This window comes from Trichechus manatus, unplaced genomic scaffold (assembly GCF_000243295.1).
Source record: "Trichechus manatus latirostris isolate Lorelei unplaced genomic scaffold, TriManLat1.0 scaffold00027, whole genome shotgun sequence".
Taxonomy (NCBI): Eukaryota; Metazoa; Chordata; class Mammalia; order Sirenia; family Trichechidae; genus Trichechus; species Trichechus manatus.
In genome coordinates, this window is record NW_004443963.1 from 887,949 (window position 1) to 912,304 (window position 24,356).

General features: G+C 40.2%; 1 protein-coding gene across 4 annotated transcripts in view; it reads left to right on the forward strand.

The window, feature by feature from the left end:
* The window catches only part of SLC17A8 (solute carrier family 17 member 8), a 56,625-nt gene extending 42,245 nt beyond the window's left edge, over positions 1–14,380 (forward strand). For all 4 annotated transcript variants that reach the window (XM_023728929.1, XM_004373748.2, XM_023728928.1 and 1 more), the window contains 4 exons: positions 824–956; positions 4,463–4,573; positions 12,392–12,519; positions 13,941–14,380. In XM_023728929.1, the coding sequence (XP_023584697.1) occupies positions 824–956; positions 4,463–4,573; positions 12,392–12,519; positions 13,941–14,285 (717 nt within the window). In that variant the 3' untranslated portion in view covers positions 14,286–14,380. The remainder of the gene's footprint in view (positions 1–823; positions 957–4,462; positions 4,574–12,391; positions 12,520–13,940) is intronic.
* Positions 14,381–24,356: the final 9,976 nt, after the last annotated feature.

Consider the following 24,356-nt stretch of genomic DNA (forward strand, 5'->3'; position numbering starts at 1 on the left):
ATAAGGAAAAGATGGCTTCCTATCAGAGGTAGATGTCTGTATAGCTACAGGTAGAGTCAGAAGTGACCACAGAAGGGCTAGCATAGTAGAGTAATAGTGGCTGCCATCAACGAGCACTCACTCTGTGCCAAGTGCTTTAACTGCTTGCTATGTGCCTGACCCTATGCTGGGTGCTGGGGCCCCTTAACTGTTCTTCAGAGATGAATAAAATCACCTCTGCCTTCAAGGAGCTTCCAATCTGGTGGAGGAGACAGATACAATTCCGACTCATGGCAATCCCATGTGTTACAGAGTAGAACTGAGCTCCATAGGGTTTTCTTGGCTGTAATTTTTATGGAAGCAGATTGCCAGGCCTTTCTTCCATGATGCCACTGGTGGGTTTGAACCGTCAACATTTCTATTGATAGTTGAGTACAAAGTATTTGCGCCACTCAGGCAGGAGATAGATACACTTAAATTCATTTATTAACAAATTCATTCATTCGTTATTTATTTATTATGAAATTCAAAGCTACCTGGATCATACATAATTACAAAACTAAAACCAAACCTGTTGCTGTCGAGTCGATTCTGACTCACAGTGACCCTATAGGACAGAGTAGAACTGTCTCCATATGGTTTCCAAGGAGTGGGTGGTGGATTCAAACTGCCGACATTTGGTTAGCAGTTGAACTCTTACCCACTGCACCACCAGGGTTCCCATATATAATTAGATGAGTAAATCTGGTGGTGGCGCTGGGAGCAGTAGTAGGTGGAAGAGGAGTAGGGAAGTACATCTCTTAGAAGTAGCTGAAAAATAGCTCACTGTTTCTTTTCATTCCAGGTGGGTCTCTTGTCGGCAGTCCCACACATGGTTATGACAATCATTGTGCCCATCGGAGGACAGCTGGCTGATTACTTAAGAAGCAGAAAAGTTTTCACCACAACTGCTGTCAGGAAAATCATGAACTGTGGAGGTACTGTGCCTTTCAGAAGGGGTTTAAGCAGCTCTTGTGGAATAAGAGTAAATTGAACCACAAAGCATATTCTGGAGGTTATTCTAAACGTTGGAATGAACCTGAAAGGCCCTGAAGTCCATCACTTGGCAGATCCTTGAGTGTTACCACAGCCCTGCCAAGTGTCACCCAGCCTGTACCTGTGCAACCTGAGCCATGGCAACTTAGTTGATGGCTGATAAATGAGTGCATATCTACACTATAGAAATGCTTAGGTAGTTTATGCCCTTATCTCCTTCATCCCTTTCTTAGTAAGAAACATAAGAAAAGTATTTTCTCTGAACAGTCTTTTTTCCACTCAGCATATGTTTGTGCATGGGGTATACACACACACACCCCATCCTCTTTCCTGCTTTATTATATGAGTGTCTTGATTTTGCAAAGATAAAGTAGAAATTAGGTGGTTTCCTAGCAGAAGTAGATGAATGTAATCATGAATCTCTACAACTTTAATAGTAGCATAACTTTTTTAGCTCATCTATTTTCTCCTGAAGGAGTCCTTGGGTGGCGCAAATGGTTAGGCGCTCGGCTATTAACCAAAAGGTTGGCTGTTCAAATCCACCCACAGGTGTCTCAGAAGAAAGGCCTGGCAATCTACTTCCAAAAGATCACAGCCATTGAAAACCCTGTAGAATGCAGTTGCACTCTGAAACTCATGGGGTAGCCATGAGTCGGAATCTATTCAACAGTTCAACAGCAACTGGTCTGTTACTTTCTCATTATCTTTTGTTTTTTTTTTAGGGAGTTTTAGAGCTTTAATTAAAAAAAAAAAAAAAAACTTTAAGTTTTAGACCTGGGTTAGGTTTACAGAAAATTATGCAGAAAGTTTAGACTTCCCATATACCACCATTCCCCCACTGCATACTGTTTCTCCTATTACTAACATTCTGCATTCCTGTAGTACATTGGTTACAATTGATGAACCAACATTGTTACTACTTATTATTAACTAAAGTCCATAGTTTGCATAGGGCTCATCCTCTGTGTTTTACAGTTCTATGAGTTTTGACAAATTTTGTTTTGCTATTTAAATTAGCATGTATTGAATGCTTTCTGTACCAGACACTAAGCTAGGTTCTTTATATATATTATCTCATTTAATCTTTATAACAACCTTGTGGTGCAGATACTGTTATCATAGCCAACTCACAGTGAGGAAAATGAGGTAAAATGACTTGCTCAGGTGGCAGAACCTGTGCTAGATCTGGGTCTGTCTGAGCCCATTGCCAGTGCTCTTAGTCATTCTTTGCTGCTACCATTACACACTCGGCTGCTAACTGAAACGTTGGTTGTTTGAACCCACCCAGCAGCTGTGCGGGAGAAAGAATTTGGATCTGTTTCCATAAAGATTACAGCCAAGAAAACCCTATGGACAGTTCTATTCTGTCACATGCGGTCGCTATGAGTAGAAAACAACTCGACAACACCCAACAACAACAACCTCTCCAGAGGGTTGGGAGTCAGGTGGTGTGGGTGGCAGTTAGAGGACAGCGCCATCTATGGGCAAGTGGTCACAACTGGGTTATTAAATTGAAAAGGAGGGATGAGCATGCTGTGACTCCAGATGGGTCAGAGCCACTTAGAAGCAAAGAATGTATAGAGGGACACGGAGCCGGCATCGTTTGATCCCACAGAATCTCGGGAATAAAGTCTGATCAGGGAGATTGGGAACAGTCTGTTGTCATCTGCTTTCCCAGCAGCTTGACGGCTGGTCTCAGACAGGATAGTTGGGCCTGCCCTTGGCTTTAAGTTTTGTGTAGGAGACTGAGGACTGGCAGATGTGGTCCTGCGTTCTGGCAGGCGAGGGGTGAAGGTCTGGGACATCGTATTCAGTATCCTCCCCAAGGTAGCTGTGGAAGGCAGAATAATGCCCCCCCTCCTCCAAAAATGTCCATGCCCTAATCCCTGGAACCTATGACTATGTTACCTTACAAGGCAAAAAGGACTTTGCAAATGCGATTAAGTTAAGGATCTTGAGATGAGGATTCTCCTGGATTATGAAGATGGGCCCAATGTAATCACAAGGGTCCTTACAAAAGAGAAAACTCCATGATGATCCTGAGGTTTCTGCAGTGGTCTTCTGGTCACCATTTGTTGAGCTGTGCCCATGTGCCAAGGACTCCACATAATACCTTATATACTCAATTTCATTTAATCTTCTAGTGACCTACAAGGTTGTATTATTATCTCCTTTTTTCTTTTTTTTTATAAGGAATCTAAGAGGTGAAGTACCTTGTCCAACCATGGTCATACAATTAGTGATTTTGAGGTAGAATCTGATTCCAGGCTCATCTAACTCTAAAGTCTGTGCTGTTTAAAGTCTGGGTAGAGGATTAATTTAGAGAAGGAGAAGAAAGAAGATGGAGTTGGCAGCGGTGGTGGTTTGCTTTATTTGTTTAGGGGTAGAGAATAGAGGAGCAAAGACTTGATTTGAACACGTTGCCTTTGACATAACTGTAGGACAATCATGCGTAGCTGTCTGGACTCAGCAGACAGTCTCCTGGATGAAGCACCATTAATAGTCTTCCACCTCCCATGGCACTACATATACCTGGAAATGATCATTATATCATCTTTCTGTTTGCTGTTGGCTGAATTTGCTTTTTTGGTGAGAAGGAACTTCTTCATAATTTCCTCATCCTTTTTGATTGTACTGGACTCACTTTTTCCGAATGAAAGGAACAGAAAGTTCTGTTGCCTTGCTGTGTTTTCTGTGCACATAGCTCGTGGATTTTATGAAGAGGCCTGAGAGCTTGGTGAACTCCTGAAAGGGGAGAATTTTACATTATGCTTTGCGAGCAACTAGGTGCTACTTTTTGTTTCAGAGATCCAGTCCAGCTCTCTGGCTGCTTTTGACAATAAGTATTAGAGTACAGTTATTTTATGTAAGAGGCCGTCATTTAGGTAGTCAAAGTGGAGTCATTGACAGTATATTCAAACCTGTTACCATTGAGTTGACTCTGACTTGTGGTGACACCCTGTGTGTCAGAGTCATACTGTGCTCCACAGGATTTTTGATGGCTGATTTTTCAGAAGTAGATTACCAGGACTTTCTTCTGAGGTGTCTCTGGGTGGACTTGCTTCCAACCTTTTGGTTAGCAGCCAAGCACATTAACTGTTTGCACCACCCAGGGACTTCTGCCAGTAAAAATGGTGGGAGCAACTACCAATGAAGCAACTGAAAGTCAACATCCCTCACTCCAGGGGCATCATTGGACCCTATTGGAACCATTTAGTGTTCGAGGTGAACCAGGATAATGTTAGAAGGTTCACAGAACACCCAGGTAATATTAGCATAGTCATATAGTCATGAAACATCTGGGTAAAATTTTAAACACTGAGCCAGAATGTGTAACTAAAAACTTAGATCCATGGAAATAAAAATAAAATTATTATTTGATAAATCCATGAACTTGGGCTGATTAACGTAAAAATGACATTTTTTTCCCCAATGTTTCTGTTTGCAGGTTTTGGCATGGAGGCAACCTTGCTTCTGGTGGTTGGCTTCTCCCATACCAAAGGGGTGGCTATCTCCTTTCTGGTGCTTGCCGTAGGATTTAGTGGCTTTGCTATTTCAGGTAAAATATCCTTTGTGTACGTGAATGTTGTCTATAGATTCAGCACATCTTGGGAGAAAGAAAGGACCAGTGTATTATATATAACAGCTTCCTTAGTAACCAGGCCATTGCCAAGAAGCCAAGCCACTGACTAGAGAATTTCATTTACTGGGGGATGACTTTGTGGAATCACTGAGGGATAAGCTTAGGCGCCTAGTCAAGCTGGAATTTTTTCTACTTTCTTCATTACGGGAAACTGCACAAAGTGTAGGTGACTTCCTCAAGGCCATGAATGGATGCCTGAGCATGTGGTTTGATAAAGTGGCTCTTAGCACCAGGTCACTCTACCTCAAAGAGACTCTTGTGAGCTTTTCTATTCTCGCCTCCTACTAACAAAAAAACCCCAAACCAGTTGCCATGAAGTCAATTCCAACTCATGGCTACCCCATGTATGTCAGAGTAAAACTGTGCTCCGTAGAGTTTTCAATTGTTGATTTTTCAGAAGTAGTTCACCAGGCCTTTCTTCTGAGGTGCCTCTGGGTGGATTTGAACTGCCAGCCTTTGAGTTTGTAGCCAAGCGCTTAACCATTTGCATCACTCAGGGCTACTGCAAGAGTACTGCTAATTTTACCTCAAAAGTCAAATGACAGAGTCCTTTGACTTATAGTCATAGAACTGGAAGTTATTTTTTCAGAGTAGAGAGCTTATTTAGATTTTCCTCACTCCATTGCCTTCACTTTCCAGATAAGGAAATGCAAGCCCAGAGGGGAAAAGTGACTTGCCGAGCAGGGTAGAGCAGGCAGTGTTAATAGTAAAAATGACTGTTGAGAGTTAATGTTTATCAGGCCCGACTGTGTGCCAGGGACTATTCAAAGCCCTCTATGTGTATTAGCTCCTGTAGCCCTGGTGACGCAGTGGTTAAGAGCTTGGCTGCTAACCAAAAGGTAGGCAGTTCGAATCCATCAGCCACTCCTTGGAAACCCTATGGGGCAGTTCTACTCTGTCCTATAGGGTCACTATGAGTCAGAATTAACTTGATGGCAACGGGTTTGGTTGGTTTTGGGGTATTATAACTACTTAGGAGGTATCTGTGCTATTAGCAACCTATTTCGCAGAAGCAGAAACCTGTGCACTGTGTGTGAGAGACCAGAATGCAGTCATTATAAAACTCCCTGTGTGAGACGGAATGAAAAAGTATAATGCCGTTATTTTTCTACCTTTAAAACATATTGTAATAATGATAATTGACTCTTATGGAAAAGTTTACATATATTGCATCTGTCCCACAATATTGTGAAGCAAGTAGTAATGTAAATATTTTACTGCTAAGGAAACTCAAGCTTAGAAAAATTAGGTACTTTCCTAACTCCCTCCATAAAACCTGTTGCCGTCGAATCAATTCCAACTCATGGCGACCCTGTGTGTTACAGAGTAGAACTGCTCCCTACAGTTTTCTTGGCTGTAATCTTTACAACCAAGGAAGCAGATTGACAGGCCTGTCTTCTGTGGTGCTGCTGGGTGGGTTCGAACCACCAACCTTTAGACCAGCAGCCAAGTGCCAACCATTTGCACCACCCAGGACCTTTCCTAAAGTCACAGTTGCTGGCAAATGAAAGACTAAAGCACAGCCTCTGAGCCTGTGCTCTTTCCATTATTCCAGGCTGCCTTAAAGACCAGACAGAGTGGAACCTCTGGTGTAAACTATCCTAAAATGGTTCATGATCTATGTATCAAAATAAGTGGGGTTGATACTTAAATTAAAAAAAATAATCCACTTTAAAAATAACTTGTAGCTCAGAACTTGGGTTTGGAGGTACACAGACCTGGCTTTGAGGCCCCTCTTTACTACTTAAAAGAAACATTTACTAAGCTATTTAAATTCTCAAGAAGCCCTGGTGGCACAGTAGTTAAAGGGCTCAGCTGCTAACCCAAAGATGGGCGGTTCAAACTCATCAGCCACTCCAGGGGAGAAAGAAGTAGCAGTCTGCTTCTGTAAGGATTTACAACCTCGGAAATCCTAGGGGGTCGCTGTGAGTCGCAATCAGCTCGGCAATGAGTTTGGTTGGTTTTGGGTATTTAAATTGTCGAGCCTCAGTTTCCACGTCCAGAGATTGGAGAGAAGTAACCGCAACCTCACGGAGTTGTTGGGGGAATGAACTAAGACAACGCATGTGTTCCCTCACACTGCCCAAGAGCCAGGCACTGTTTTTTGGTGCTGGGGATACTGCAGTGGACAAAACAAAGATTCTGCCCTCACAGAGTTTACATTCTAGTGGCGATGAAGCATTCGAAGCACTAAGCTCAGTGCCAGATTCACAACAAAATGAGCAAATATTTGCGATCATTGTTTTTATTTCTGTTCACTCTAGCCCAGCGCTTCTCAAACGTTCGTGTGCGTACAAATCACCCTGTTGTTGTTAGTTGCCGTCGACTCAGATCTGACTCATGTCAACCCCACGTGTGCAAGGCAGAACTGCTCCATAGGGTTTTCAAGCCTGTGACCTTTTGGAAGCAGATTGCCAGGCCTGTCTTCTGAGGTGCCTTTGGGTGGGTTTGAACTGCCAACCTTTCGGCTAGTAGTCAAGCACTTACACGTTCCCACCACCCACGAACTACAAATCACACTAGGGTCTTGTAAAATGTATATTGTGATTCAGTAGGTCCAGAGCAGGGCCTGAGGTTCTGTGTTTTTAACAAACTCCCCAGCGATGTGGATGCTGCTGACCCACCGTCTACAGTTTGAGTAGCAAGGATAGAGAACTCATGACTTGTTTCCAGAAAGATGTTGAGGAACGTCTTCTCTTGATAACTGTGTGATGCAAAAGAGATTCATATCCTGTTCCCAGAGATACTGAAATGTTCAGATTCATATTGTTTCCTTCTCCCCTGATTGCTGATTAAGTCACTGAACAATCAGAAGGAGAGAAGCCCAACAGCCCAAATCACAGCAACTGCCATTTATTTGGCACTGACTTTGTGGTAGCCACTTTTCAAACATGATCTCATTGAATCCCTGTGATGGATCGAATTGTGTCCCCCCAAAATGTGTGTCAACTTGGCTAGGCCATGATTCCCAGTACTGTGTGATTTTCCACCATTTTGTCATCTGATGTGATTTTCCTATGTATTGTAAATCCTGCCTCTATGATATTTATGAGGCAGGATTAGAGGCAGTTATGTTAATGATGCAGAACTCAATCTACAAGATTAGATTGCATCTTAAATCAATCTGTTTTGAGACATAAAAGAGAAACAAGCAGAGAGACAGGGGAACCTCACACCAGCAAGAAAGAAGCGCCAGGAGCATAGCGTGTCCTTTGGACCCAGAGTCCCTGCACTGAGAAGCTCCTCGACCAGGGGAAGATTGATGATAAGGACCTTCCCCCAGAGCCGACAGAAAGACAAAGACTTCTCTTGGAGCTGATGCCCTGAATTTGGACTTCTAGCCTACTAGACTGTGAGAGAATAAATTTCTCTTCGTTAAAGCCATCCACCTGTGGTATTTCTGTTACAGCAATGCTAGATAACTAAGACAATCCCCATAGCAGTCCTGTTGCCGTTGTGTGCTGTTGAGTCTATTTTAACTCACAGCAACCCAAACGACAGAGTAGAACTGCCCCCATGGAGTTTTCTTGGCTGCAATCTTTAAGGGGGAGCCCTAATGGTGCAGTGGTTAACAAAATGTCAGCAGTCCAAACCACCAGCACCTCTTCGGGAGAAAGATGAGGCAGTCTGCTTCCATAAAGATTGTTGTTGTTGTTAGGTGCCTTTTGAGTTGGTTCCAACTCATAGAGACCCTGTGTACAACGGAACGAAACGCTTCCTGGTCCTGCACCATCCTCACAATTGTTGCTATGCTTGAGCTCATCATTGCAGCCACTGTGTCAGTTCATCTTGTTCAGGGTCTTCCTCTCTTCTGCTGACTCTCTACTTTATCAAACATGATGCTCTTCTCCAGGGACTGGTCCCTACTGATAACATGTCCAAACTACAGTCTTGAAAACCCTATGGGGCAGTTCTACTCTATCCTATGGGGTCACTATGAGTTGGAATCGACTAGATGGCAATAGGTTTGGTTTTGGTTTTTAAACTTTACAGGAGCAGATCACCAGGTCTTTTCTTCTGCGGAGCTGCTGGTGGGTTTGAACCACCGACCTTCCAGTTAGCAGTCAAATGCTTAACCATTGCGCCACCAGGGATCCTTACCACTATCCTATGAGATGGGTATCGTTATGTCAATTTCACCGTTGAAGAAACTCAGAAAGTGACTTACCTTGCTCAAGGTCACACAATAAGTTGCTGAGATTGGAATAGAGGTGTCTGACCCAACAGTGACACTATGGTAGGGACTTGTGGCCATGGAGGACAATGATCCCTCAAGATTTGCTGTTTGCCAACATTTAAGGAGGAAATAGCGATGTTAGGGAAGACTGTCTGGCACAGTTTGGAAGCTGATTATTGACAAAAGAGCCAAGACAAACAAGATTAGAAAGATGCAAAGAATGGGTGATGCCTGCTTTGAGCAATGTCCTATGAAGTGAAGCTAGACTCTAAACTTATGGGCGATTTTCTTTCTTTCTTTCTTTGTTGCATCTGCTACAAAAATCTATCAATATCTCAGTTTCTCAGTGATTTTTCCCCCTGAACTCCAGGCTTATGCAGCTAGAAACCTAAATGGTTTTTCTCACATTATTTCTAGCTGAATGCATAGGCCCTAGGCTTTGTGTCAAAGCATAATACTTGGCAATCACATTAATTGCTTATTATCTCTGGGTTCATTTCTAATAAAGTGTTTATCGTATTCAAATCAGCAGTAAGATTTATTAATCTTGCAGCTGTTTTATATTCTGATTGTCTGCCACTTCGATCTGAAAGAGGAAAGGTATGTTTATTACAAAGATGGTTTTCTCAAAAATTTTCCTTGAATGGAAGCCAACAGGCCAGATTAGAAAAAGAATCTTTTTTTTAAATCATATTTTCATGTTCTTTGTATGGAATAAAGAATTAAAAAGCAAAACAAAACTGAACAAAATTTGAATATATAAAGCCTATAACTTACTGCTGTAATCTTAATAGCTGTAATTGGTAATTAATTAAACAGCTATTTATTGAGTGCTACTATTTGCCAGGCACTTTGCCAGTTCAGGGAAAACAGTGGTGAACAAGACAGATAAGATAACTTCCTATAAAGAACATACATGTTGGTTTTCGCCTCTATGTGCCATGTAATTAATATGTATCATTTAACTTAATTCTTACAACAATTTTATAAGAATGACTATCCTCAGTTTATTGATGAAGAAGCTGAGGTCTAGCGTGTTGATCAAGGACCTGATAGTTGGATCTTGATCAAAACGAGGAAAAAACGTGGAACAAAACTTCAAATTCTTATTGGAAACCAGACTTTCTGGATACATTGACACTGGAAGAACCCTTGAATCTATTGGCTGGAAACAACTTTTAAGCCTTGAACCCAAACTATACCATAATGTCACCTATAAACTAAACAACAATTTGACTCATTTAATAAAGAATGTTTGTCTTAAAAATGGCACTCTTTTAAAGAGTTATCTATGAGATTAAATGGACAAAAGTAACTCAAAACACAGACAAGAACTTTAAGGGGTAGAAGAGTCTAAATTAATGACGGTGAAACAATGTGGGGCATGGTTGGGGAGAAAGATGATACAAAGTGAAGTAATGTAACCATTGTCAATGAACTGTATGTGTAAAAATTGTTGAATGAGTGTATGTTTTGTTGTGTATATTTTCACCAAAAAATAAAAAGAAGACGAAGAAGACGACGCAAAGATTCAGGGTGTTTAAATCCCTTGTCCATGTTTGCTTCTCAGTTAAGCCGCTGTTGCCGAGGTCTATCTGACTCTATAAACACTCTCCTGGGCAATACTGGCAAAGATGGTTTCCTGCGCCTGAAGCCTACTCTTTCATAGCCTTCCCCAGCTCCCCTCTCCCCTTCATTCCGCTCATTCCTCTCTCTTGATAAATGGGTTAAGAGTGAGGTGTTGGTGACTTCTTAGTATTTTACCACTTCCAGGAGCATTATCTTTTTTGTTGTTGTTGTAAAAAAAAAAAATGCTTTTTTTTTTTAATCGCCAAAATACATGGGGTTGGCATGAGTCAGATTTCAGTTGATGGCAACTCACAACAACAACAACAGGGTGATTTGTATGCACGTGAAAGTTTGCAAAGCACCGGGCTAGAGTGAACAGTAATAAAAACTATCACAAGGATTTGTTGATTTGTTGTGCATCTGGCACTGAGCTTAGTGCTTCGAATGCTTCATCTTCACTAGAATGTAAACTCTGTGAGGGCAGAATCTCAGAATTAGACAGGTTGGGCATTCACAGAATGCATTCATAGAAATTAAAATTAGCCATCACTTTGAAATATACAAATACATTTTCTCATTATTAAAGTAATCATAGTACCCAATGTTTGGAGAATAAAGACTAGAAAAATCATTTATAATTGCATCTTAATGTAACTATAGTTAGAATCTTAGTGTCTCTCCCCTGAGTCTTTTTTGCTTATACATATTTTTATTACATGATTTTAATCATAGTATATGATAAATGCCTCTAATAAAATAGAAGAATATAAAGAGGGAAGTTCCGTATCATTACCTTTCATAGAAGACCTCAAAGAGAGGGAGATGCTTAGCAGCAGTAATAGCAGCAGCAGCAGCAATAGTGAATGTAGCTTAGCTATTTGCCAAGGGCTCTCACACACCTGTTTTCCTTGAGCCTCATATCACAGCATCTTTATGACGTAGGTAGTAATGTAATCTTCATATTGTTGTTGTTAGGTGCTGTCAAGTCAATTTCGACTCGTAGTGACCCCATGTGACAGAGTAGAATTGCACCATAGGGTTCTCTAGGTTGTAATCTTTATGGGAGCAGATTGCCAGGTCTTTCTCCTGCAGAGCTGCTGGGTGGGTTCTACCTGCCAACTTTTGGTTGGCAGCAAAGTGCTTAACCATTGCTCCACCAGGGCTCTTTATTACATATGAGGAAACAAAGATCTAAAAATTACTTAAGTGGTGGAAATAAGATTAAAATCCAGGTTTACAGACTCCAAATCAAGTATGTATGTGTGTTTTATAAATTACAGGGGGTTCTGCCAGTGTTTGTGCAAATGTTCACTACTAAAAAAGTACTCTTTCCATTATGTCATGTGGCCACTCAGGCGTGGCTTCTGTATGGTGGCCTGTTAGGAGGGAGCTGAGGGCTAAGAGGGAGGATATTTTGAGTGGGAGGTTTGGTTCTAATAACACTGTACGTGATTATTTACTCTGAATAAATCTGGTCCAGGTTTAGGCAACACACCGTATTTTGGAGTTCTGAACCTACAAGGCAAAGGTGCCATAATTGACCCCATCCACAGCCCACAACAGCCATTGCTAACGAATCGCAGCACATTTTTCTGCTAGGTCCAGACCCAGCCTGATGGTCCTCAATCCAGCCCTCCAGGCAGAGGTATCCATTAGTCATGTGCTAGAGGAAACCCAAATAGATTAATGAGAGTTGTTATTTGCTGTTGAGTCGATTCTGATTCATGGTGACCCCATGTGTGCAGAGTAGAACTGTGCTCCATAGGGTTTTCAAGGCTGTGACCTTTCAGAAGCAGATCACCAGGCCTTTCTTCTGCAAGCAGTGCTGCCAGGTGGGTTCTAACTGCCAACCTTTTGGCTAGTAGTCCAGTGCTTAACCATTTGCACCACCCAGCCACCAATGAGAATTGGAAGAAGCTACATATTTTCCAAAGCGTATTTGAAATTCTGTTCTTGACTCTGACTTTGGGGTATTGGCTTCACTGCAGGTTTCAATGTCAATCACCTGGACATTGCTCCCCGTTACGCCAGCATTCTCATGGGGATCTCAAATGGAGTGGGAACCCTCTCTGGAATGGTTTGTCCCCTCATTGTCGGTGCAATGACCAAGCACAAGGTAATGGTTTCCTTGGGGGCTGTGAGCTAAAGTATCAGAAGACTGAACTACTGTACAACATGAGATCTCAAGGCCCTCTACAGCCTGTAAATATGTGGAGTATGTGTCCTTTACCTTAGCTGAGTCAGTTGAACTTCTTTTCTTTCATTTTTTTTTATTGTTTCTTTAAATCATTGTTTATTGATGGCAACAGGGCTGATTCTTGTTTAGTTCCCCATTTCCTCAATTGAGAAATAAAAGGTGGGGGGCAGGGCAAATGCCATAGAAACTGTTTAGAGACACAAAGAAAAAACCAAGGCAATCAATTTAGGATAAATGAACTACCCAAGATTGTTTTATAATTCTAAGTGATTAAACTTGGCAGGCCACTTCCATCTAGTTGCTTAGTATGTTGCAGCATAAAAATATTAGTGCTGTTATATACGTCCTTGTTCTGATGAAAATAAGCAAGACATTAATGGCCGTTTCTAATAACCCACAAGAGTGTGGCATCCAATCTTTACTGAACCTTTGTGTATTTAGACTAGGGTGAGTGGTAGAGGAGGATCCCATGATCCATCCAGAGCTCCACCACAGGCCGCAGGACTCCCTTATCTCTGTTACTGAAAGAGTTTTAGGATGCTAATTTCTGCAAATAAGACTTTTTGGCAGAAATTGAAAAAACCATTTTTTTTTTTTTTGAATCCTGATACTATTTTCTTAGTTGGATTGCCTATTACAAATATGACTTCAGAAACTCTGCTAGCTTTTTAGAGAAGAAAGTGTGGGATGACTTTTCTTACTCTTTATCAGAAAAGGAAGGTGGGATTTGGGGATTTTATAGGCATAAAATCCATATTTTTCCTCTGTTTATGAGTCAGTAGGATTGGTAACATGACTATTAAATCCAAGATACTCATCTTTCCCTAACTTTGTAAACAAATTCTAATTATTATTATTTTTACCTACTGTGTTTTATACAGATAATATGGTTACAAACAAGCTAGTCAAGGGTGAACGTTTTAATGGTTCAATGATGTTATGTATCCAACAGCAAATAATAAGGAGACCTCTGATATTTAAAATGATGGTTCTTAAAGCAAGTTTAATTTAACTTACTATGTGAGAGGAAGCCCATTTGTGTATTTTGAAGAACTTCACAATAATGCTGCATGTATTTTTACATGTTGTTTATTTTTTAAAAGTATTTTTTAATTAAAAAAAATACATATTCATTGAGGTCTCCTAACTTTTTATTTTTAAACACCCAAATTCTGTTTGACATGGATTCTAGATGTTACTTCAGATACATGTCTTTTCAGGAAGCACAACATGACCTTTGAGGTGGGCAGGTGCTTTTTTCCTAATGGAAGCCTCTAGAACATACTGTTAATCTTTGCTTTTGGTTAAAACATTAATTGGTGCTTTATTTCCTTGTGTAGACCCGGGAGGAATGGCAGAATGTGTTCCTCATAGCTGCCCTGGTGCACTACAGTGGCGTGATCTTTTATGGGGTCTTTGCTTCTGGGGAGAAACAGGAGTGGGCTGACCCTGAGAATCTCTCTGAGGAGAAGTGTGGAATCATTGACCAAGATGAATTAGCAGAGGAGACAGAACTCAACCAGGAGAATTTTGCAAATCCCAAAAAGAAGATGTCTTATGGGGCCACGACCCAGAATTGTGAAGTCCAGAGGAATGAATGGAGAGGGCAGAGAGAAGAGACTCTGAATAAAGAAGAGCTGACATCCTACCAGAATGACGAAGGAAATTTCCCAGATACAGTCTAATGTCTGAGGGGCACCTCATCTTCACCTTACTGTAGAACCAGAAAGTATCCATACCTGTTGCCTTCTCCATAGTTGGGCTTTTGCCAGAGGGCCAAGTATGGAGACACTAGAGATAGGCAGGGGGTGGGAAAGAGATTTTATCAGCAATAGAGAAAAGAGAACTATTATCTTGAGGTTACGTTTATGAATATGGATCTTGATCTCAGTTGATAGAATTACACAGATTTTTTTTTTTTTTAAATTGGCAGTTGACCCTTCTCTCAAAGAACTGAACTTATTCAGAAAGGAACAATTAGAAGAACAAGGGAGAAAATACCATGTTGTTCAAAGAAACATTGAAGGAAATGGGGATATTTGGCCTGAAGGAGAGTAAGCTTAATAGTTGCCACCACGTCTCTGAGGGCAGCCGTGTACCTGACAGTTTCATGGTCCTAATAAATGCTGCTGCTCATGGAGGCCCTATTTTGTGCCAGGTGCTTTATACGCATTCTTGTTAACTCTTCACACCCCTATGAGTTACATTTCTTATCGTCATTTTACAACTGAGGAAACTGGAAGCAACAAGAGATTAGCTTGCCCAAGGTCATGCTTCGAGGGCCATTGCTGGAATGGGTGAGACCCAGTTTTGGGGAGGGAGATTTCAGCTCAGTGTAGAGAAGAACTTCCTAATAATGAATACTGTCTGAAATGGGAGTATCTTGTCTTTTGGGTAGTTCCCTATTTTGGCAGGGGTGGGGGATGGGAAGGAATTTGAATTGACGTTGCAGAGAGGAGTCAAACATTGTATGAGGGACTGGATTCAAAGACTCTTAGGGTTCCTATATGATCCAAAAAGTCAAATGAGTCTGTGAATTCATAGCGTTTTAAGATAATGAAGGTCACAGACTATATGAGAGATTCAAATATTTAAAAAGAAAAAGTTAATTAAGAAAGCCAAATTTCCAGGAATCCAATGGTCAGAATGGCTGGGAAGAATTTAACAAGGGCTTGGCCATTAAATTCAACCCTTCATTCTATCAGGAATGTGGTTAAGTAATATCTCAACTTACTTATAAACCTTTAAAACATTTACTAACTTAAGAAGTGTGTTCATGAATTATAATAGTTAAAATCCTTCTGAAAGAGTCTTCCATTAAAAAAACTACATGTCTTTAGCTTTTTCTGGTGGTGGTCATTTTGGGAAGTTTGGTTAAATTATAAAATAATTTAAAAAAACCAAAACCTGTTGCCATAGGATCAAAATGTTCCTAATGCTTCTGTTGGGAGTAATGTTCAGGGAAATCACAATAACATAGCAGTAGTTATACTGGGAATTACTAGGATGAAAACATCTGGGACAACTTGATCCATAGTTAATGTTGGAAAATTCATCTTTGATTGCATAAGAAAATAACATGGATACTTTCTGGATATATTTAATAATTTAATGTTGGCATGTCATAGGTCATTTGAAAATAAAATTATTTTCCTGTTCATTGTTTTTGAAAATTTTATTTCTACTTTCAGAAGAAAAATGTAATATTATGGACAAAAAGTTATAGGTTTGCTTGTAGTTTGTTATTGTAAAGTGTTTTCTTCTAGTTTCTCCCGTGTATATTTCTGGACCCTGCTTGAATCAAAGGAGTTACAGTGTATTTTATAAAAAGAAGAATTTTGGAAAAAATAAAGAGTTTCTTGACTCTCCATTAAATAATATTCTTTAATTCATTGGTATATAATTTATGTTATCAAACATCTTAAATCTCTTTAATGAGTGAATCCATGTAAATCCCTTAGAACATTTTCTGGCATGTAGAAAGTGCTCAAAAAATATTAGAATCATTATCATTATCATCTTTCAACCTTTTTGGAAACTTTTCATTTGAAAAGAAAATGTGTATGTCATTTTCACCCATTAGCCACAGGAAGAGTTTATTGTGAAAGTTGTGCTGTTTTCTAAGTAAAAAGCAAATTAGAAATTTATGGTAGCAGGCGTTTTTTTTTTTCTTGTGTTAATAAAGTCAAATAATTATAAAAATCTCACAATAATTCTTAAAGTAATATTGTAGATTGTGACACAAAGTTGTATTTACGTCATTTAAAGTTGGTGCTATATGCAAAAATCGCACATTTTGATAAATCGAAGTACTTAGGGGATCTGTAATTTGCCCTCATAATATTAAAAAAAGAAAGCCCTGGATTATGGCATTAAAAGCTAGGAAATACATTATTCTGTTGGGATGGGTTTTACTCTGTGAAAGTTGGTTGGACAGATAATCATATTTGAACACCAGGCAAATGCAGTTTGCAAGTAGGTGTCCATTTTGTGCAAGTGTCCATTTGTAGAGCAACCCTTTGAGGCAAACCATGGATTCTTGCAGGAAGGAAAGCAGACCCGAGTGTGCTGGATTCTTGAGACCAGATTCCTATAACAAAATACCAAAATGTGGGTGCCTTTAAAGAACAGAACTTTACTGTCTCACAGTTCTGAAGGCTCGATGTCTGAATTCAGGGTGTTGACAGGCCATGCCCTCTCTGTCCACTCTAGGGGAAGACACTTTCATGTATCTTCCAGCTTCTGGCGGCCCCAGGCATCGCTTGGCATTCCTTGGCTTTTAGATGCATCTTCACATGGTGTCTCCTTCCATGTGACCCTATCTTCATGTCTGTTCCTGTTTTATATGATATTACTCAGAAGGGATTAGGACCCAGTAGTACCTTGTTCCATCACGTGTCTATCAGTTTGTCATACGACGGTGGCTTGCATGTCATTGTGATACTGGAAAATTTGCCACTGGAATTTCAAATACCAGCATGGTCACCCTTGGTGGACAGGTTCCCGCTGAGCTTCCAGACTAAGACAGACTAGGAAGAAGGAGATAGCAGTCTACTTCTGAAAAAATTGGCCAGCAAAAACCTTATGAATAGCAGGGGGACATTGTCTGATACACTTCCGGAAGATGAGCCCCTCAGGTTGGAAGGCACTCAAAATATGACTGGGGAAGATCCGCCTTCTCAAAGTAGAGTCTACCTTAATGACATGGATGGAGTCAAGCTTTCCAGACCTTCATTTGCTGATGTGGCATGACTCAAAAAGAGAAGAAACAGCTGCAAACATCCAATAATAATTGGAATGTGGAATGTACGAAGTATGAATCTAGGAAAATTGGAAGTCATCAAAAATGAAATGGAACACATAAACATTGATACTCTAGGCATTAGTGAGCTGAAATGGACTCGTATCGGCCATTTTGAAGGGGACAATCATATGGTCTACTATGCAGGAATGACAAATTGAAGAGGAATGGTGTCTCATTCATCATTTAAAGGAACATTTCAAAATCTATCCTGAAGTACAAAGCTATCAGTGATAGGATAATACTCATACACCTTCAAGAAAGGCGAGTTAATGCAACTATTGTTCAAACTGACACACCAACCACTAAGGCCAAAGATGAAGAAACTGAAGATCTTTTCCAACTTCTGCACTCTGAAATTGATCAAATATGCAATCAAAATGCACTGATAATTACTGACGATTGGAATGCGAAAGTTGGAAACAAAGAAGAAGGATTGGTAGTTGGAAAATATGGCTTTGGCTGTAGAAACGATGCCAGAGATCATATGATAGAATTTTGCAAGACCAATGCCTTCTTCATTGCAAATACCTTTTTTCACCAACATAAATGATGACTATATACATGACCTCACCAGATGGAATACACAGGAATGAAATCGACTACATCTGTGGAAAGAGATGATGGAAAAGCTCAATATCATCAGTCAGAACAAGGCTAGAGGTCAATTATAGAACAGACCATCAACTGCTCATATGCAAGTCCGAGTTGAAGTTGAAGAAAATTAGAATAAGTCCATGAGAATCAAAGTACGACCATGAGTATACACCATCTGAATTTAGAGACTATCTCAAGAATAGATTTGATGCATTTAACACTAATGACCAAAGAATAGACGAGTTGTGGAATGACATCAAGGACATCATCCATGAAGAAAGCAAGAGTTCATTAAAAAGACAGAAAAGAAAGAAAAGACCAAAATGGATGTTAGAAGAGACTCTGAAACTTGCTGTTGAATGTCAAGTAGCTAAAGTGAAAGGAAGAAATGATGAAGTCAAAGAGCTGAATAGAAGATTTCAAAGGACAGCTCTAGAAGACAAAGTAAAGAATTCTAACGACATGTGTAAAAACCTGGAGATAGAAAACCAAAAAGGAAGAACACTCTTGGCATTTCTCAAGCTGAAAGAACTGAAGAGAAAACTCAAGCCTCGAGTTGCAATACTGAAAGATTCTACGGGGAAAATATTAAATGATGCAGGAAGCATCAAAAGAAGATGCAAGGAATACATGGAGTCACTGTACCAAAAAGAATTGGTCAACCTTCAACCATTTTAAGAGGTAGCATATAATCAAGAATCAATGGTACTGAAGGAAGAGGTCCAAGATGCACTGAAGGCATTGGTGAAAAACAAGGCTCCAGAAATTGACAGAATACCAATTGAGATGTTTCAACAAACAGATGCAGGGCTGAAGGTGCTCACTAGTCTATACTAAGAAATTTGGAAGACAACTACCTGGCCAACTGACTGCAAAAGATCCATATTTGTACCTATTTCAAAGAAAAGTAATCCAACAGAATGTAGACATTACCAAACAATATCATTAATATCACATGAAAGTAAAATTTTGCTGAAGATCATTCAAAAGTGGCTGCAGCAGTATATCGACAGGGAACTGCCAAAAATTCAAGCCAGATTCAGAAGAGGATGTGGAACAAGGGATATCATTGCTGATGTCAGATGGATCCTGGCTGAAAGCAGAGAATACCAGAAAGATATTTACCTGTGTTTTATTGACTATGCAAAGGCATTCGACTGTGTGGATCATAACAAATTATGGATAACTTTGCGAAGAAGACGAATTTCATAACACTGAATTGTGCTCATGAGGAACCTGTACATTGACCAAGAGATGGTCGTTCAAGCAAAACAAGGGGATACTGCATGGTTTAAAGTCAAGAAAGGTGTGTGTCAGGGTTGTATCCTTTCACCATACTTACTCAATCTGTATGCTGAGCAAATAATCTGAGAAGCTGGACTATATGACGAATGCAGCATCAGGATTGGAGAAAGACTCATTAACAACCTGTGATGTGCTGATGACACAACCTTGCTTGCTGAAAGTGGAGAGGACTTGAAGCACTTACTGATGAAGATCAAAGACTACAGCCTTCAGCATGGTTTACACCTCAACCTAAAGAAAACAAAAATTCTCTCAACTGAACCAATAAGCAACATCATGATAAACAGAGAAAAGATTGAAGTTGTCAAGGATTTCATTTTGCTTGGATCCTCAATCAACGCCCATGGAAGCAGCAGTCAAGACATTAAACAACACAGTGCATTGGGCAAATTTGCTGCAAAAGACCTCTTCAAAGTGTTGAAAAGCAAAGATGTCACTTTAAGGACTAAGGTGGGCCTGACCCAAGCCATAGTGTTTTCAATGGCCTCATATGCATGCGAAAGCTGGAATGAATAAGGAAGACCAAAGAAAAACTGATGCCTTTGAATTTTGGTGTTGGCAAGGAATATTGAATATACCATGGACTGCTAGAAGAACGAACAAATCTGTCTTCGAAGAAGTACAGCCAGAATGCTCATTAGAAGTGAGGATGGCGAGACTTTGTCTCACATACCTTGGACACATTGTTAGGAGGAACCAGTCCCTGGAGAGGACATCATGCTTGGTAAAGTAGTGGGTCGGCGAGAAAGAGGAAGACCCTCAATGAGATGTACTGACACAGTGGTTGCAATAATGAGCTCAAGCATAACAAGGATTGTGAGGATGGCACAGGACCAGGCAGTGTTTTGTTCTGTTGTACACTTGGTTCCCATGAGTCAGAACTGACTAGATGGCACCTAACAACAACAACAACATACCTTGTTTGCTGAACTTATCATATCTTCAAAGAAAGACCCTATGTCCAAACAAGGTCATATTCACTCAGGGTTATTACTTCAACATATCTTTTTGTGGAACACCATTCAATCCATAAAACTAGTCTCTTCCAAAGAATGAAACATTTTGGAGACTTCTGCATATGTCAAGAAAAATAATAATTATTCAAGAAATAATAACTCATTTCTTATCTCTGCCTGGATGTTAAATTCAACAGGTAAAAATCAGAACCTCCTATTTCTATTTCACACTACCTCACCCCAACCCATAACCTATTCTTCCTTGTTTTATTTCTTATCTCAAATCACATCACCCTTTTGCTCAAGCTAGAAATCTTGGAGTCCTCTTTAATTTTTTTTTTTTTAACATTCCATCCTCTCTTCCTTGCCAAATTCATTTAAATTTAATTTCAATCTGTGAATCGACATCTTACATCAATTTTGGAAAATCCTTAGTCATTGTCTCTTAAGACATTGCTTCTTCTCCATTCTCTTTGTTCTTTTTCTAGGAGTCCGGTTAGAAGTATGCTAAACTGTATGTATGTCTCTGATCATCATTTTTGATCCAGTATTTTCCAGTCTTGTGCCTCCTCGTGTGTCATTATGGATATCTTCTTCTGACTTATTTTTCAATTATGTCTCTCTTCAACAAGATCTAGTTGATAAAAATTCATGTATTTTGCTCTTAATTGAGTTACTGTATTTCTAGTTCTAGAATTTTTATTGACTCTTCTTCAATTCTGCTATGTCTTTTAAAAAATACTACCAATTCTCTTCTGAAATTTTCAGTCTGGTATTTTATTTTCTTAAACACAGTAAGCTAATAATTTAAATGTCTGTCAGTGCCAATATCTGGAGAATTTGTAATTCTTTTTCTATTCTCTGTTGTTTTGGCTAGATCTTGTTTATGTTATCTTATCTTGATCTGTGCCTGGATTCATTTGATTGCATTATACAATATATTTGAAAAATTGTAGAAATAATTTGAGGCTTAAAATAATACTTTTTTTTTTTTTCTTTTTCTCCAGAGAGGATTTTTATTTGCTCCTTCCAGGGGGCCTAGGACATTAGCAATCTGGAATCATCTTAATCTAGCTGCAGAGTCTGAAATTTGTTGGGCTACTCAGATGATTTGAAGCTGGGCTACAGGGTATGTGAGGGGTGCTTTACTTTCAATTCACCCTTACTCCTAGCGTCTAGTACTTTGGGGTTCCAAGCCACACGATTATGATTTTACTAGCATCATCTACCTTGGTGAGCCCTGGACTCCAACTTTTGTTCCCCTTCTATGTCATCAAATGCTCTGTCCAGCCCATCAAGCACTGGCTCTATTAGAATTAACAAATGCTCCTAGGAGGAAATGGCCTCAAATCTCAGGCTTACTCTTGAAATTTTCATTTTCTCCCGGATGGCCAGATGGTAGTCTAGTAATTCTTTGTTACCCTGTTAGCTCTCCAGTGTTTTTGAGCATGCTTTTTAAAAAAACATTTTGTTCATCTTTTCTAGTAGGAAAGTTGATCTGAACGACCTAGTCTGCCATTAATGCACTTCAAAGTCCCTTTTATCTTCACAGTTCTCTCAAATTGACCTCTTTCCCTAAGGATGATGTGGTAATAAATTAAACCCCAAATTTCAGTGGCTTAATGCAGCACATGTTTATTTCTCTCTCATGTTCCAAATTGAAGTTTGGGTTGGGTTGGGATGGAGTGAAAACTTGCTCCAGACAGTCACTCAGAATCCAGGCTTTATTTTTTCAACACTCACCATCTTGTAGCTCACCATTCAGAACACATAACCTCTAACATCACCGTGAAAGGGCAAGGGAGAAAGAGGCACGCTAGCTGTTCACTGCCTCACTTGGAAATGACACCACGACTTCTGTTCCTAGTCCACTGACCTGCACTGGCCACATAGCCACAACCTGATGGTAAGGGTGGCTGGGGGATGAAGGGTAGCTCATGGATTACTGAGTGAATACTAATTACTTTGCCACACAGCTCTAGCCTTGCTCAGGGTGTTATAAACTCACTTGGCATAGTGAAATTGTCTCCTAACCCCAAATGTCATAAATGCCAAGACCCTGTATGTAGCATTCTGAGAGATCTGAGCTAGGCTGTAGGAAACAAATCATATATGGGTGGGAGCTTCGAGCCCCTTCTAGGAGAGTCCAGGAGTCCACAGCGCAAAGATACCAATTCCTTAGAGTAAAAACAGATTCTGTCCTGATTCAAACTTGAGTAAAAAACCACACGGGCCAATCTGAAGGGCAGGAAAGCTGAACTTTAAAAAAAATTACATGTATCAGTGTGTTCTAGGCCTTGTGCTAAGCACTTTCCATACATGATTTCACTTAGTTCCCATGGCAACCTTAAGTTCGGTTATTTATGCCCAAGTATTTGTTAATAAATAAATGATACTTCAGTGCAGAATGTAAACTCAAGGCTCTAAAAGTCATATTCTTAATCTTAATTCTTAATTATATTCTAATCATAATTTTTAATCTGTTCTCTACAGCTTCTTCCCGCTGCAATGATTTCAGATAATGATGATTCTCAAAGTCAAGAGGGTGTCCCAGTTATAGGAGTGAGGTGTGACCAAACTCATGAAATGAGCCCTGGCTGTTTAGTCCAGACCCAAGGATACAGACAGGTGACAAACTAGATAAGAAGGTGAAATCCTTCTTCTTACCAACTGCTGCACTGGAATGGGACTCGAGAACCAGGTGACCCTACATTTTCCCTATTCGGCTATATGACACATGGCTGAACCCAGTGCTTGCTGGCTTTGTGTTGGGGGTGGGTGGGGGGAGAGTCGGGGAGTGGAGTGCCAGAGTGCTGAATTTTTTCCAGGCACTCAAGGTTTGGGAACAACAAACACCGTCCAGCCACCCACTACATGTCCTACATAGAATAGGTGCTCAATGGATAGAGTCTTCAAAATACGATGTATTGTTTAAGGAAGATTATGCTAGTAATGATGTTTAGGTTGACTGGTTAAACACGGCAGATGAACCACAGGTATTCCTCTCTGCTTTCTAAAATAAAGGGAAGAAGAAAAACATAAACCCACAAGGATAAAGAGAAACAGGGAAAATCTCATTTAGGAAGCTGAATGGAGATGAATGAGTGATAACTGATGGTGGCAGAATTGAGTGAACAAAGAAGGAAGCTGTTTTGTGTTACAATACCCAGAAAAGTTACACAATGGAAGGCACGACACCAGGTACCTCAAGAGGCCAGGCTGAGGGGGTTGGAGGAGGATGGCTGAAAACATGAGGATAGGCTGGAAGTTAGGGCTGCCAGATTTAACAACCCTGCTGAAAGTGCATATGTTGCTGTTGTTAGGTGCCGTGGAGTCAGGTCCAACTTAATAGCGTCTCCATGTACAACAGAACGAAACACTGCCCAGTCCTACATTATCCTCACAATCAATTGTTGTTATGCTTGAGCCCATTGTTGCAGCCACTGTGTCAGTCCATCTCATTGAGGGTCTTCCTCTCTTTCACTGACCTTCTACTTTACCAAGCATAATGTCCTTCTCCAGGGACTGGTCCCTCCTGATAACATGTCCAAAGTGCGTGAGATGAAGTCTCACCATCCTCGCTTTTAAGGAGCATTCAGGCTGTACTTCTTCCAAGACATATTTGTCTGTTCTTTTGGCAATCCATGGTATATTCAATATCCTTCACCAACACCGTAATTCAAAGGAGAAGCTATAACTCAGACTCACTCCTCTGTGAACTCAACCAGGAAGCTGCCCCTCTTCACACCTAGAAGAAGACGGGAGGTTTGTTTTCTGGACATATTTAACCAGAGAAACTCTGGACTCAAGAAAACCCGGCATAGCTGAATATAAGCTCCAAAAGGTAGGGAGTTTAGTCTATTTTCGTCCTGATGTATCACAAGTACCTAGAACAGTGCCTGGCATTTAATAGCCACTCAGGAAGTATTTGTTGAATGAATGAATCTTACTAAAGAAAGATAAATTAATTAAAAATCTGCATACTGAACACTGAAAACTTTCAGTCTCCTTCTTGGGTAAAGCTTCCAAAATGTTGGCAGTCAGACTTAAATCCTCTAGGCAGGAGACTGATAGATTCCAGCGTGGGAGGTGGAAAC